This window comes from Acipenser ruthenus, chromosome 17, assembly GCF_902713425.1.
Source record: "Acipenser ruthenus chromosome 17, fAciRut3.2 maternal haplotype, whole genome shotgun sequence".
In the NCBI taxonomy this organism is placed as follows: Eukaryota; Metazoa; Chordata; class Actinopteri; order Acipenseriformes; family Acipenseridae; genus Acipenser; species Acipenser ruthenus.
The window spans coordinates 26,690,041-26,707,115 of record NC_081205.1 but is presented as its reverse complement, the minus strand read 5'-3'; the positions used below and the strand labels follow the sequence as shown (position 1 = coordinate 26,707,115).

Genomic DNA, 17,075 nt, shown 5'->3' with positions numbered 1-17,075 from the left:
AAGTGGAGGACACTGCTGCTGTACCCTTGAACAAGGTACTTTACCTAGATTGTTCCAGTAAAAAAAAAAAAAAAAAAAAAAACAACTATATAAATGGGTAATTGTATGTAAAAATAATGTGATATCTTGTAATAATTGTAAGTCGCCCTGGATAAGGGTGTCTGCTAAGAAATAAATAATAATAGTAATGTACAAATATTTTACATGCATGTTAATCTTGCAGGGGCTGCATATTTTCCTTCTCTTTCATCTGTGTTTTGTCCAAAGAAATATAGCATCTGTTTTATTATTATTATTATTATTATTATTATTATTATTATTTTCTTTGGTTCAAAAAACATAAAACTTTATTTTTTATTTTTTTATTATAATGATAAACGCTGCATAGATTGTAATTAAGTATTTCATAAGCTTCAGCTGTTTTTTTTTTTTTTAATTCTCTAATTCTAAATCATTCCCTACCATTTCTAAATTAGGGCTTTCACAGTTAATTAGACTGGTGGATGAGTGATCAATGGTGTGTTGGTGGACAAATCCCTTTTTAGGCCATTAATTGCCTTTCCCCCCAATTATACTTCCTGTCAATCTAGCTATATTCCTGTGTTTTCTTTATTTTAAAAGCTTGATTATTATTATTATTATTATTTCTGGTTAAACAGACATTAAGATATAAAAAGCATTCCAAGGAAGCTTTTGATTGTAAAATGTAGATATAATACCAGTAAGTAAATAAGAATAATGTGCAAAGTCATTAAGAAAAAATAGGTTGACCTAATAATTGTATTTTCTTCATGTCATAGGGTCAGAAAGCGAACTCATGAATTTATAGAATCTGATTTTTCAGACAGGTAAGTGACTCCTCTGTTTCAAAGCATCTTATCTGTCTTTTCCTAGGTATGTATTTTAAAATGATTACGTAAACAGATATTGGGTTCTGTTGTGCACCATGGCCTGTCCACATTAATCTGTTAGCTGGGTTTGTCCTGAGGTCAGTATCCTTCTTGCATAAACACGGAACAGTGGATACTTAAGCACAGGCCATATCCGAATTATAGTTTCCTTGACCATTAATAGTTGGACTTTTGGAGCAATTTCCTTTTTTTGAAGATATAAAAAAAATAATTAATATTTAAAATGTAATGTGTTGCTCAAAATGTAGTATTTTAGCTTTAATATCTTAATTGAATCCCCAATGTTTGAATCATGTTCTGTACTAAAATTTTCTTTTATTTTTAGCTGCATATTTGACCTCATTAGGTAATGAGGTTCTCTGTTTTGCATATCAGATTTATATCGTCTCCCGGTTAGATTAAATTCTATTAAACTTTTTTGTGATCTTAATATTGCTGCACATAAAAGGCGATTGACTGAAGACACTGGAAAATTAACACACTAGGAGCCTTTCTAAGGGATGGGAAAGCTGTTCAGTCTCTATACCTTCCAGTATTAACCTATTGCACCACCTTACATTTGTTGCATATATATATATATATATATATATATATATATATATATATATATAATATATATATATATATATATATATATATATATATATATATATATATTTTATATATATATATATATATATATATATATATATATATAATATATATAAAAAGCAAAATGCCAGGTTCCTTAGCGGTACTTATATCTTTTATATGCTTATAGCAAAGATCACTGTTTGTGGTGTTGTCAGTGTAACACACAAAGTATATATTTTTTTGGACAGTCACTAATTTTCTTGACGTTTGCTTATCATGCAACAGCAAAGGTCTAAGGTTGTGTGTGCAAATGTTCCAGCATGTCAGATAATGTTGATCTTGGTGCACAAGCACATTTTAATCTTTGTTCTTTTTGGTGAATGCCATGTGCATGAACTGTGCTAAAGACTGAACTACAGTCCTCTATTCATGCTACAGGCTTGGTACAAAAAAGTGATTTAATTGGTCTAACTATAAAATGGCGTTTGTCATGATACAAAACAATGGCTATGATTGTTAATTCTGAAAAAAAAAAAAAAACACAATAGTAGAAAGTTGGGGATTTTTCCACCTTGTGGCCAATGAGATGAGCCTCCATCTTTTTGCATTTCTATAAAAGTTTCTAAATAAAACTAGTTTTAGTAGTCGTGGTAACAATGTTTGTCTAACATCTTTGACTAGGAATCTTGCAAATGCAACTTATCCAAAAGATTAAGTACAAAATGGCTATAGTGAAATATGCTGAATGGCTGGCATATTTAAGACTTTTCTTGTGGTTGTATAACAGATATTTTATTTATTTTTAATGTCACCTACTAGAAACCTAAAACTCAGATCCAAAGATGTTGCCACTGGTTTTGTAAATTAAGTAAATAAGTAATGTCTGAACCTACTGGTGGAGCTCTGATATTTTAAAGCAAACTATGGAAGATGCTTTATGAAAAATTAAACATTATGGTACTGTTTCTCTTTTTTTATGTGGTTGAATTGCTGGTTTAAATAATTAAGATGAGAGACACTTGTAGATCATCAGCAGCCCTTGGAATATCTTTGAATTTGTAACAAGGCTTTTAACTATATAAGGGAAGACACTGCTGTCGCTTCTCTTTATTTCAAGTGCCTTCAATTCTCACAGCAAGCATTCTATTTAAGACGCCTGTTTCTTACCCAAATGACATTTATAACTGATGTCTCCAGTAAGAATTAATGGTCAGGAACGGTGCTGTGCAAATGAAATTGTTATTGTTTTATTGCACCTTTAGGCATAGCACAGACGGTGGGAACCCCCTCATCCAGTATCTGCTGCTCCCACAATTCAGTATTGCATGTAAATGCAGGCACAGCACATATGTTTCCTCATCTTTTATTTTGTTTTATTTTATTTTTTTCGGAATGTTGCCTTGCACTCCCGGTCGCCATTTTATTGCTTGCCTTCATTCATTAGTTCCAAGTTGTTCCAGACTGGGAACCTGGAAGTAATTCTTTTTGACAGCTGGAAAGGTTTGCCTGCCACCTAGCAACTACTGCAATCCTTTTTGATTCATTCTAGTGGAGCTGCTGCTGGCTGTATCTGTAAATCACGGATACTGCATTCAACCTAGTTCAACTAATTTGCCCCCTTTTCAGCAAATGCTGTATTTGCTGCAGTTTGATAAATCTAAGAACTCCTGATTAATGGAGATCAATGGATTCCTGGCTCCCATCACCAGATTAACAGCTATAGTGTTACTGAGCTAGAAGTTCCTTCTAAATTAAAAGTAAAGCTCTGATTTTCTTTTAATATTGTTGTAAACATATTGTAAAGGATTTCCAAGTTAAATTATATGCATAGCACAGAATATTATTTTATGTGTACTCTTGAGATGGCATTTTCTGTCTTGGCTGTTGGAGAATGCTATTTGCAGTTAAATAATCGTGTGCATTGATTAGCATGTCAGAGTAGCAGAAACTGTTAATTTTAATAATTTTGAGTATTGAGATATAAATATGTAAAGTATAGTATATGTCAGTAGTGGCAATGACAAGTTACATTGTGACTTGGGAAAACTATTTCTATGTAGGCATATGTGGCAGTGTGCTCCGCCCCTGTGTGTATTTTATGTTTATATGTTACGTGTGGTGTGTTAATGTTGGTGTATATGTATTGGTGCACGGAATATAATGTGGGGTTATGTAGCACAAATGTATATTTGTATTTAGACACGAGGATGGCACAATCACTTCACGTGCAGATTAAAAGGGGTATTTGTATGAAAGCACGGGAAGTGCACAAAGTAGTTCACGTGCAGATGTACCGAGATTCCAATTGAATGATTGATTAGCAATCCAGTCTCGGTACAGCTGCATAACAGGGTGAATGTTTCACTCACTCGGGGTAGGGTGTTCAGGGAGAGAGTGAGGAGAAAATAAATAAATAATAGCAATTGCTACTTTGTTCAGGAGGACCAGCACGGTACTTGTTTGTGGAGTGTTCGTCCCTGTTTGTTGAGGGTTAGTCCGTTTTTTGTTTAACCTGTTTGTTTTTGTTCAACCTGTTTGTTTTGTCAAAGTGTTTTGTCTGTTCAAGTGTTTTATTTGTTCATTTAATAAACGCGCAAGCAGCGCATTTATCATTTCCCCAATCTGCTGTGGATGTCTCTTCATTTCACTCGCAGTACTGTGTGTTTGTTCCGGGTCTGACGTCGCCACACAGGCCAGCTTGCCACAGCATAATAACACTTGAGTAAATAATGCACTTCAGCATGCTTTTAGAGTGTTTAGTGATTGTCAGTTAATATGGCTGTGGCTGGTGCTTTTAAGAGGTAATACCAGTTTCTACATTCATATAAGTGTATTGGATCCTACTGTTAGTAAATAACAAACTGGAGCTGTTGAATCCCATGAATTACAATGAATCTGTTCCACCTGTTTGTACCGCTGATCATACTTGTTCATGGTTTCAACATAAAAATATAATTCGGGGGTGAGAAGTCTCCCACTGCATATAAGCTTGATTAGTGACCCTGTATAGATAACAAGATAAGGAGCATCTAATTTAAGTATATCATCCTGTAGGGACCAAAACAATTTGTCATCACTAACGTTGGCATTTGATGATTTGTCATTGTATATTAAACCTTTTTTGTTTTGTTTGTTTATCCTGTAGTAAAAGAATGAAAAAGGTGGGCGAAAAGAATGGGAAAGGACTGAGACATTTTTCAATGAAGGTGTGTGAAAAGGTGCAGAAAAAAGGAACCACCACATACAATGAAGTGGCAGACGAACTTGTCGCTGAGTTCACCAACTCAAGCAGCCTCCTGGCTGCTGATTCTGTAAGTAAAATTCTAAGTGTAGCTTCCTGTATTTGGGGCTGAGATTTGTTCAGCGTGGAGCTAAGTAACATTTGAACAAAATATTTAGAATTCCAAATGTATTGATCTGTGTTTTTTTTTTTATAAAGGAAGGGTTAAATCATTTGTGTGTTGAGCTCCCAACAAATTCTGGAAAGACCCCAACAAATACTTTTCAGCATTATTGCTTCTACAGAATGACTGACTGACTGAAATGGCTTTGTGGATAATTTAATCTGATTATTCTCTGCGGAATTTTTAAATTATAATTAAAAAAAGATTTATATAAAGAGATTTAATATATCTGATTATCTTTGTATTTATCTAAGGAAACTTACTGGCTGCTTTTTAGTTGTTGGATTATTTAAAGTACATATGCTTAATAAAACGATCATGACATATTTTGTCATTTTAAATTGATCACATTTTAGATAACTTTGTTACATGGTAGTATACTAACTGCTAATAGGATGAAATGGTAATAGCAGCAGAAATACTTACAAAAAGTAGACACCATGAATGATTGTAAAAGCCTTAGTCTGAAAATACACCATGCCATTAATCTGGTATAAGCTGATCCGATTTGAGGCACAGATTGCTTGTTATACTTCGTAATTTTATTTGCATTTTTTTTCCCCCAGCAGGTTTATGATCAGAAGAACATTAGGCGCAGAGTTTATGATGCTTTGAATGTACTCATGGCTATGAACATTATCTCAAAGGAGAAAAAAGAAATAAAATGGATTGGGCTTCCTACAAATTCTGCTCAGGAATGTCAGAATTTAGAGGTACGGAATACTGTGTTTACCATTTGCCTGTTATGAAATCTTATTTTATTATATTTGCGTGTTCTCCAAAAAAAGAAAAAAGAATTGTTCTTTGTCATTTTTTATGTTTTTCCCATAGAGGTTTGAACAACCTGGTTTTCCTTTCCCTTAATGGCTGTAATGTGAATTAAAATAATATTTCTCAGACGCAGAGCAAGTTAACAATGTAAACATTGTCTACCCCTTCTATTTTAGTGTAGTCACAGCAATTGGAATGATCCTGTTGGCATACAATACCACAGGGCCAGTATTACAAATATCAAATGTTTTCATAGAAATTGTACAACCCTGACTTTTACCCGGAGGCTATTGCTTTAGAGACGAGCTGTCTATCCGCATACAAAAGGACTTGTTTCTTGAGTTATCACTTGCTAAAAAAAAAAGGCGGCTGACAAAAACAAAATGAAAGCCTATTATGTATGTATGTATGTATGTATGTATTTAAAAAAAATAATAAATAAGAGTTGGGAGCATTGAATAAAATTGACCTACTCCCTTTGTTTGCTGCCCGATTGAAGCAGTCAGAGAACACACTGAAGCAGATATAATTTTAATTAAAACCAGGCACTCCCGTGAGAGATCCTTGTCCATGATAGAGTATATTTGCGGCACAACTCTCTAATTATGCTACTGAAAGGTGCTGGGGATAAACGTGTTCTCGTAGATATGCAGTTTTAAGTTCATTATGTCCTCACTAGATTCCCAGAGCAATTTTTCGATATTGGAACATAGAATAGTGTAAAGATTTTTGTGTGTAAAGAGTATCAGCATCATATCGAATATCCGAAACACTGCCTAGTTTATGTGCGCGCTACTTTGTTTCACATTTAACGGTACATTGAAGACATTTGACAGCCTTTTAATGAGGGACTGGGAAAAGTCTTTCTTCTGGAGAATAATTTACAACTCATTTAACTGTTTGTTTCTTGCTGTCTTTTTGTGTGTAATGCATCTATTTTTTTTTTACTTGGAACTGTAAAAGGGGAAAAAATAAAACGGTAGGCTCTGCATGCAGTGATTCTCTGGGGAAGTGTGGAACTGCCTCCTGCTTTCCAGCCCACAGGAGGGAGTGATCTTTAACACATCTGCCATGGCCTTGCTTCACCAGCCATGCCCTCCAGAATAATGACTACAGATTACTTTAGACATCTTAATGCCAAAGACAGTTGGGTGTCCCAGTGGGTGGACTGGCAAGCTTTTAAATAATTGGTGATGGTTGTATACTTAGCTCTTGGCTTTCATTGTCCTCCTTTCCACAATTGACACTAACTAAGATGTCAAAAGAGAAGAGCCTTGCATTTCTTAATAATAAAAAATGCAAAAATTATGATTTAAGTGCTACGTTTAAAGATTTTTATTTAAGTTGATAAGAAGGCCAAGATACTGTACAGGTATCTGATTATAGAATGCCAAAGTCTTCATACAGGGTTTCACACTGGGTTTTTTAGTTGGCATGGCTATTTTAGAGAACAAAAATCATGTATTAGCCTGTAGTTTTGTTTGCCTTGTCACAGGGAATCATACAGTGTCGTTTTTGTCAGCCTTTACCTTGTTGTTCTCACTTTTTATCACATACAACACGTGGGGTAAATCCATTTCATATTTTTCATATTTCATATTCATATTTCAAGGAGGCTGTGTGGTCCAGTGGTTAAAGAAAAGGTCTTGTAACCAGTAGGTCCCCGGTTCAAATCCCACCTCAACCGCTGACTCACTGTGTGACCCTGAGCAAGTTACTTAACCTCCTTGTGCTCCGTCTTTCGGGTGAGACGTAATTGTAAGTGACTCTGCAGCTGATGCATAGTTCACACACCCTAGTCTCTGTAAGTCGCCTTGGATAAAGGCATCTGCTAAATAAACAAAAATATTGTAAAAGAAAAAACGATTATTGTCATCCTATTTCATGAAGAAACATGTCCTTCTGTATGTCTTTTGAGTATTGTACATCATCTTTATTTAATGTGATCTAAACACAATTTTGAGCCGTGTCCAATTTTGTAGTTTTATTCCTTTTCAGTTGGAAAAACAGAAAAGGATGGAGAGAATTAAACAGAAGCGGTCCCAGCTACAAGAACTGATATTACAGGTAAAAAAAAAAAGAGAGAGAGAAAAGCCTTCTTTGTAACATGAAATACACCATGAGTGCTAGACGTTTTAAACTTGACCTGAGGTAGCTTCTCGCTTGCATGTGAAAAAGAGGAACTTTTTTAACCCCTTGCAAACGATACATCCTGAATTTGGTGAGGATAATTTAATCAGAAGGAAGTCTCTAGCAGTTTATCATTACCGGCACTCACATAAGGGTTTTTTTTTTCCTTTCAGCTCTTGAAGTATCTGTTTATATTGTAGTGGATTAACAATAGAATGTGTTTTCATTGCATGATTTTCCTCACAAAGTGCACTCATGTTTCTGGAACTATAGCTGTCATTCAGAACTCTTGAGGCCTTATGTTGAAGTAAGTGCAAAGGCAGTTTACCAGAAAGGGTAAAATAAATAAATACAAATTGCAAGAAACTACTTTCTTCCAACTACTGTTTTTAGTCCTCTTTTGAACATTTGCTTGCTTTAATATATGGCCCAAAATAGTTAAATCCGAAGTTTAATTTGTATTTATTTATTTTAAGTTGTGTAAACAAACTTTTGGACATTTTTTTTTTTTTTTTTTTTTTTTTGGATTAGCAATGCCATTTTAATGTTGTTTTAAATTAATTAATATTTGTGGCTTAACTCTGTAACATGTATTTTCTGTGGTCAATTCATTCTATAGCAAATAGCTTTTAAGAACTTGGTGCAACGAAACCAGCGGTCTGAGGAGCAGAACCAGAGTCCTCCGCCACAAAACTCTGTGATCCAGCTGCCTTTTATCCTTCTCAACACCAGCGTGCGCACTGTCATTGATTGCAGCATCTCTAGTGACAAGTGAGTGACTGCTCGTTATCCGACAGTATTATGTAGTATGTGTTTGTGTGTGGCATTGACCATATTGGTTTGTGTTGCATGTTAAATGCTATTTCTACCAAAGAAATTGCTTTTAATAGCACAAGCTACATATTATGAAAGAACATTCGGAGTTTGATTATTCTCCAAAATGTTGCATTTGTAATTATATTCCAAACATTATGTGTAAATTTACTATTTGTTTATTTTGTTTTATTTTCCATGAAGTTTGTTTTCTGCAAAAGGTGTGTGTATAGATAAGATGTATCTGTGTCTTAAAGGCACTTCCTCCATTGATGAGCATAATGACGCTGGTAAAACAGATACAAACTATTATAAAGAAGATTAATTTGTTTTTTTTTAACTGTATATTATAAGTTTTACAGTTTTTGGTGCCAAGACCCATAATTAATGTTATCCTTAAGTTCAGAATGCAAGTCTCATATCACATTTCACTCTGGCATGTCAAATTGTATTACTCAAGCTAGTGTCCTTGAACTGTCCCTAACTACCATTCATGATTTCAATGCAGATGTGAATACCTCTTTAATTTTGACAACACATTTGAGATTCATGATGATATCGAGGTGCTTAAACGGATGGGAATGTCCTTTGGCTTGGAGTCTGGAAAATGTTCCTCAGAGAACCTAAAAATTGCTAAATCCTTGGTGCCAAAGTCTTTGGAAAGCTATGTCACAGGTTGGTGGTGTTTATATTTTTTTATTACTGTTATGAATAACTCCATACAGTTTTTAATATACTACAGGGATGGAAATAAGACCCATTGCAAAGCAGTTTGGTCTATTTCTGGTCTTACTAAAGAGTTTAATAAGACACAGCTGAGCTTGTATTAAAACCTGGAATATGTGAAACTGCTATGCATCCCTGTAATATTAACTATTAGCTTAAAACTTTAACTAGAAGTGGTGTTGTTAGTTAATCATTTAATTTGATGCGTAGTTTATATGAAAAAAATAAATACAAATCTTTTAAAAAATGCATTACTCTGCCTGCTCTGAATGTATCTAAAAGTGACACATCAATATCCTCCTACTGCATGGCCTGATTTACTGAGCATTTGAAGACAATATGGTGCAAACACTGCTTGTATGAATTTGATCAAACTTAGCTCAGCATTTGTTACAAGAAGCTATTCCATATATTGAAAATGTAAGTCACTTGCAGTAAAAATGCCCGATTTGGGGAACCACTTCTCCATTGGCTGTTATAATGTGCTATTCTACTAGGGATGGGACTTTTAAACATATAAACTCTAAAGAAGTGGTTAAACATTTAATAATATGCTAGACATATAACTGATCAACAAATGCATATTTTTTTTATGCATTAATTTTAATAATTTATCATCAGTAGTCTGCCGCGTATGAGACTGCTCTAGTGCCACAGTAAGGGTGGATATTATAAAAAGGAAGGGGTTTGGCAGTTGCCTCCAAGTAGGTTTTCTAATTGGTGCAACAGAAAGATTGACACTGGGGCCTGTAGTAGGTGTAGTATGGTATCAATTCCACGGCAGGGTTAAAACGTTAATGACAAGAATTTCTTTCTGAGTTTGTTCTATATTTAAACAAAATTTTGGAAGTATTTTGAAGAACCGGACGAGAAAACCGTGGTATGTAAATAATTATGCCAAACAAAATTGCTTCACCACTAAAACACAAGTTCAGTGTTTCACCATTTGAAATGAAAACATTCAAAATTACTGTGGATGGAACTAATGGCAGTAAAAAGCAAACATCCATAACAACATTTGCTATAGATTTGGCCGAACAGGGCGAGATCACGTTATCCCCTATGAGGACAGTGTGTGTGAATTGTGAATGCAGCAGTTTTGAATCGATCAAAGATTATCCCAGTACTGTGCCGACCTGTAAAACAGTAACAGCAAGGCTAGAAAAACTTAAAGAAAATCGTGCTGCAGCTGTTCATACAAAACTTTCAAAAAGTTGCAATTACCACAGACTTGTGGACCCTATTCCCCAATCTTTCTATAGGTGGAAGGCTTTTTTCACTTGAAATTGTTCTGTAAGCTTTTAGACCGAATGGCCGTGTTTTAGTACAATTTTTATTTGTATTTTGGAACTACTGCACACAAGTAAAGGACCTCTGAGACACACTTCAAACAGGCAGGCCAGGCATCTCTGTTTACAATTTAATGTAAAGTTGTGTGGATACGTGAATTTCAGTACTTTACGCTATTTAGTAATACTTTAACATATACAATTAACTGCACAAGAAGGCAAACATTATATTAATTACTTCATATATTACTTGAGTGTGTGTTAGTTTTGCATTTAAAATAGGACTTGTGGCAATGTTTGGGAGGTTTAGGTACATTAGTACAGTATGTAAAGGAGAGTCGTTTGATTCGAGTACTCGGAAATTGTAATGCTCATACTCGTCTCGAGCAATAGATCTCAAAAATCCCACACCTACTACTATCAAAGATTGCAAATTTTTAATATCAGTCACAGTGCTCTTTACAATTTCAAAATATTGTGCTATTTTATCCCAGGTAGTTACCTTTTCCAGAAGTGAAAGTATTTACAAATTTTTTTCAATTGTAAGCACAACTTGCTTTCGCTGTAGCCATTTTGCATTAGCGCTGTACAGTGGGTGATGTTTGTCTCTTTTATTATATATATATATATATATATATATATATATATATATATATATATATATATATATATATATATATATATATATATATTTTAAACCATATCATTTTGGTCAAAGTTACTTATATATATATATAAAAAAAAAAAAACAGACTTTGATGTGTACGTTATTTGCTTATTTGGGGTTTATTTGCTTAGAAAATACTAACCAGGGCAGTCAGTATCAGAATGTAATATAAAGAGTGATTGTAGATATGGTTTAAACGCTGACACGGCAGAGGTTTTAAAAATTCATAAAAATGTACCAAAAGCACCTCCCTACATGCTATAGGTGCGGTGCAAGTGTATGTTTCTAGTTTTACAAAGGATGGAATACATAGTAATGACAAAAATAAGGACCAGCTTCATAAATCTGAAACACCATTCAGAAGAGCTGTTTTGTGCTCCTGGGTTTCCATGACCACCATTTGCAACACATACTTAATTAACATTCAAGTTAAGCCCTTGTGCTTCTCTCCATTCGGCTGGCATTGATTCGCTTTTATTCAGCACTTACAGGGAGCTACTGTACTCACTTTATTTGGGTGCTCATGCACACAGTTTTTGAAAATCCGCTTTTAAATTCCCTGCTAGAAAACACGTCCCTTAAAAGAGCTGGCATTACTGTGAGGCTAATGGCAGGATGAGGATTACTTCAATAAGCAGAAGTGTAGTGCTTGCTGTACTGCAGACGAAGAGTGAAAAGCATGGGAACATTTATGTAAAATATCAAGTACACACTATGTGACATTTTCTCAGTTGGCACAGAAAAAACACTGTCAAAAAAAAAAATCTGTGATATTTAGCAGCATTCCTTGCAGCTGTGCATTTAGTTCTAACATTTTGTTCACTTAGAACTATTTTAACAGCTGAATTCCATAAATTCTTCAAACTCTCAAAACTGTTTGGTCTATTCTAGATACTTTCTGATAAAGAAGGGGTGGATTGCACAAAAAAAGGTTTATTTTAAAGCTCTGTTTTATTATTTTTTCACTTTTGGGACTTATCCATACCTGTTGCGATTGCAGCTGGAGCAGTTTTCTAGTGTTTCTAGTGGTTTAGCTTGCAGTGGTAATGTAATTATTTCCATGTGCTTTAAGAATATTGATTATAATTCATGGATCTTTGCTAGACTGAAATAGGGACAGCTGGGAATGTGTTAACAGAGAGGTATTTTATTTCAGTCGGCATGACTGCTGGACCATCCTGGTTAAATCAAGACCAGTTTACTGGTAATTCAGAACCGACACTGACAGCCTTGGTCACCGGAAGCACATCCTCCACAGCTCTTATAAGGTAAGCGTTTAACAAGTGTTTCAACAAAGAAAACCCTTAAAAGCTCTTTATGTTTATCAGATCTATAGGTTAATCATTGTGTATATTAGTGCATAAGTTTGTATATCAAGTTTTTATATTAGTGCACATACATGCAGAGATTACTACACATCCATAGGTTTGATTTTTTTTTTTTTTTTTTATGTTTTGGTTATGGACAATAATCTTTTCTGGGATTCAAAGATAATTAGTATCTTAGCAAGTCAGTAAAACAGAGAACAAATTCCCCACACAAACCAGAAGTTATACTTATTTTTGTTAGGCCAGTGTATACTTGCTACCAAACTGTTATATAAATACCAAGCTGTTTCTGCTCTATTTAGATTGTTCTTTCATTGTATATTACTGTTTAGCTCAGTTTGCACTTTGAACGTTTAAAACTAGTTTTTGGTTTTGCTTTACACAAAACATTTGTCTACTTGACTTGATGCCTATATCTCTTCCTAAACCAGATTGTTTTTGTTATGTTCACAGCTCAAACCCAGAACTTTGTGCCGACACTGAAGTAGCCTTAACAACCAGACAATTCCTGACCCACAGCAGCCGTCAGTCCAGTAGCACAACGACGTCCCATTACTCAGAGTCACGAGGAGAGACACCATGCTCCTTCAACGATGACGACGAGGATGAAGATGAAGACTCTTCGTCTCCAGAATAAGTAGAGAAGGTGACCGCGAAGAAGAAATAAAGCTGCTTTTCTGGTTTATTTTTAAGCCGTTTGTCACCATTCCTTTTGTCTTCTTTTGAAAGCTGTGTTCACAGTATAGCTGAAAGACTGCGGTTTGATAGTAAAAGTATTAAAGTGCAGTATTTAGAAGGTAAGGACATTATCGGGGCAAGGAAAAACAAACTGCTCCTGTAGTTAAAGGACAGGGGTGGGTAGGCAAAAGGGGACAAACCTAAATATATCTTTTAAAGGCTTAAATCTGGTATTCGCATGTCGTATACTTCTCATAATTCCCCATACATTCAAAATGAGACAGATTGTGCAGTCTTCTGTTTAGTTTGTAGTTGTATAAATATTTTTTTAAGAAACACTTGCCTGACTATCTTTTGACCTCTTAATTCTGACCTAGAATCTTTTTATGTTTTATTTTTGTACTGATTTAAATGCTGCTTTAGTGTTTTGATTATTGTGTCCTTCCTTAAATGTTATATATTATCTAAAAAAAAAAAAAAAAAAAAACTTAACCAAGAAGCTAAGTAAAACCAATATAGAATGAGGGGGGAAATCACTCAAGATCAAGAATCCCAAACCAGAGGCTTCAAACTTCCTTTTAAAAAGAAAGTCAACCATTTGAAGAAAAAAAAAAGGATTTTATTAATATTATAATGAATATAATATTTACAGTATTTCTTTTGTTATGAGTTGTGAAGTCTTATATTTTATTTGTGTGTGTCAGATTAATGTTTGAGCTAACTAGTCTGTAGTGTGTGAAAATAACCGTATAGTTATGCAGCTATGAGTGAAACGACTTAAAATACAAAGGTGAAGCTTAATCTGGAGGGGGTTTTGAAGTGCTGATCCAGCTTGTGTTGGGTTCTCTCCTCCCTTCTCCCTCTTGTTCTTTTATGCTGACTCCAGACCTTCCTGTACCCCATTGCCTTTTCTTTTAACTATTGAGCTGGCAACCAACACCCCCCCACCCCGCTTTGGTATTTGGTATTTCCTGGTGGCTGCTGTAAAATACATCTTATACTACCCCCCCTTTTTTCTTTTCTTTTTCTTTTGTTCCCTGTTAACTGTTTAAGATCAGTGCACTTTTCTCAGAAGCAATGCACAGATTGTTTGTTTTTCAGAATTCAAGTATGTCTCTGTACCTGCTGCAACAAATGTAAACGTATAATATCATGTTTTTTCCTTCTAAAATGTGATGTTGTTTTTGTATTTAGCACATTTATACGCAGTAATATGTAGACCTCTTTATATATATATATATATATATATATATATATATATATATATATATTTATATATATATATACACATATAGAACAATAATAAGTTCTCTCCAGTAATATGGCACAGAAGTTTATTTTTTGAAACCTTTTTGGATTGTTATATATTTAATGTATTTTGTTTCCCGTGAAATGTTATTAGGTATTCAAAACAATGTGTCATGTCATATTTAAGGCAGTGATCCCATGGGAATCCATTCAGTGGTAGTTGTGTGACAATGCATTATGGGACTTTGAAGTAAGCTAAGTAGCTAGTTTCTACCGATATTGTTGCCAACCAATGGACTGCTTCTTGCTAATAGAGCTGGGGTGCCCAATTCTGGTCCTGGATATTCCCATCCAGGTTTAATATATACAGTTAAACAAGTACATACTTTAGGGCTTGGATGGAGTTTTAATTGGTCCAGTTTACATGATAAAAAATGATGATTGGAACAGAGAGCTGCACAGGAAGGTTTCCCACCCCTGATGGGTAAAAGAGGGGTTAATTCCAAAAAAGACAAATACAGCAAATTATTTTAATATACTATGCAGAATGGTGGCACTAGTAGGAAAAACAATCTTCATTGTCTTAATTTGTAAATAGTGGCCAGTTTTTTTTTTTCTCTCACTATTTTTATACCATGTTAATAAAAACTGAACTGCATTTAATTCATCAGAGTTGTGTTGTGCTACAGGTGGGATTTCTGAAGTGTATACACAGATAGCCAGATAAGGGCTTTGTATTATATGTGCTTACTGATTTTTAAAAAAAAAATTTGTACCCTGCCGGCCTTGATAAACTTTGCAGCTGTCCGCAACCTGTATTTGCAGGTTCATGTGGTTTTCTTCAGAAAGAAAAAGTATGTAAAATAAAAGTTAAAAAGACACTGTGGTTGTTAAAGTTGTTAAACATTTACCAAACTATAGGATAAACCAGTGGGCCTCGTGCCTTCCTGTTTGTGTGTGTCTGTTTCCCCACTTGAAAGATCCAGACATCAACTTGGGCCTCCTTTTGTACTGTTTATTACCTCCCAGGTATGAAGCATATTGTATGTTATACACTGTGCACATTTTATCGTAATATTTTTGTATATGACATTGAAATTACATTTCTTCCATGGGCTGTTAAATTAGTCTAGTTTGTGTGCTCTCCACCAAGCAATGACAGCCTAGGTAAGCAGAGACCTTGTATTTAAACATGCCCAGGTGTTCTTATAGATCATTTGTTGAAGAATATATAGATAGATTAGATAGATAGACAGATAGATAGTGGGTAAGAAACACTTCATAATATCTCAAGCATATGATAATCAAAGAGGAAGGTGAATAATAGCACTTGTGTGGCATCAACAGCTTTACCACACAAACACGAGTAAGTAAAAAAATATGACTGACTGCAATACCAGATTATGTCATTTTATTGCATTGCTTCAAGGCAATGGGCAGTGCAATCTATAGATCAAACCTGAATGCATTTGGTTGGCAGGTCCATAGTCTGTAAATTTAAGATTTTGAGACAAGTGTGTACATTATTTTCTGTGCAACTCGTACATCTTTTACTTTTAAAGTGGATATAAACTGGGGCATTGCTAATCTGTGAATCGTGCAGTAGAAAGCTGCTTAAAGTGAAATCTGTTTGAAAAGAACAGATGAAAATGATGCTAAAGAAGCTAAAATTAACTTAGTTTCATGTGCACAATATTGAAGCCACACCACAACAACGTCAGAGTACCTTATATTTGTATTTCAGTTTGTATTCTATGACAGCTGTAGTGTCCCTGTCTGTGACATTAAGTACTGTATATCAATTTAAGAATAAAGAGGACTAGACACAAGGGAGGCTAGGCTCTTTAACCACCTTGTAGTGTGACCCTGAGATTCCATAATGAATCAATCATGGAAGCTGTCTCATGAATAGTTTAAGATGTCTATCCCCAATTCAGGACACCTTGGCTTATATGTCATCTAAATAGAACTGCCCCACTATCTGTGGTAATCTTGTGGATTTACATGTATCATTCATTCATTATTTAACAAGGAGAAGACCCTGCAGGTATTCTTCTCATTTCTACAGGGTCTTAGCAACAGTGAAGTGGCAGCCAACACATAACAGTTAAAAACAGCAGTGATGTAAAGCATGTACAAGTGGCTTGATTGTAGTTTCAACCCAGTAATTCCAAGCTCTCTCAATATATAAAGCACGCTTTTCTACTATTTGTATGAATTTTTAACTAACGTTTTTTAATACACAGTAATACCAGTTTTAATAATGTAACAGGAATTAAAAATGTGGTCATTGGGTTTATATATATATATATATATATATATATATATATATTTTTTTTTTTCCCCCGGAGGTTGTTGGGACTCACTTGCCTCTTATGCATGTTGGGCCTGAATGTGTATTATTTTTGTTGTTTGTTTTTCTGTTACTGTTACCATTACCAAGCTAGGACTAAACTATGTGTCTAAACAATATTTTATTAAATAAATCAATACATGAATAAATAACATATCAAATAATGGAAATTAATCAAAATCAG

The 17,075-nt window shown here is 34.5% G+C and overlaps 1 protein-coding gene across 3 annotated transcripts in view; it reads left to right on the top strand.

The window, feature by feature from the left end:
* The window catches only part of LOC117423441 (transcription factor Dp-2-like), a 30,232-nt gene extending 15,027 nt beyond the window's left edge, over nt 1-15,205 (top strand). The window contains exons 5-12 of one of the 3 annotated variants that reach the window (XM_034039246.3): nt 801-848; nt 4,630-4,795; nt 5,458-5,601; nt 7,658-7,726; nt 8,409-8,560; nt 9,111-9,277; nt 12,423-12,552; nt 13,066-15,205. In XM_034039246.3, the coding sequence (XP_033895137.1) occupies nt 801-848; nt 4,630-4,795; nt 5,458-5,601; nt 7,658-7,726; nt 8,409-8,560; nt 9,111-9,277; nt 12,423-12,552; nt 13,066-13,249 (1,060 nt within the window). In that variant the 3' untranslated portion in view covers nt 13,250-15,205. Of the gene's footprint in view, nt 1-800; nt 849-4,629; nt 4,796-5,454; nt 5,602-7,657; nt 7,727-8,408; nt 8,561-9,110; nt 9,278-12,422; nt 12,553-13,065 lie in introns of all 3 variants that reach the window. The other 2 variants (XM_034039247.3, XM_034039243.3) reach the window with 2 other exon arrangements.
* The last annotated feature ends 1,870 nt before the right edge of the window (nt 15,206-17,075 follow it).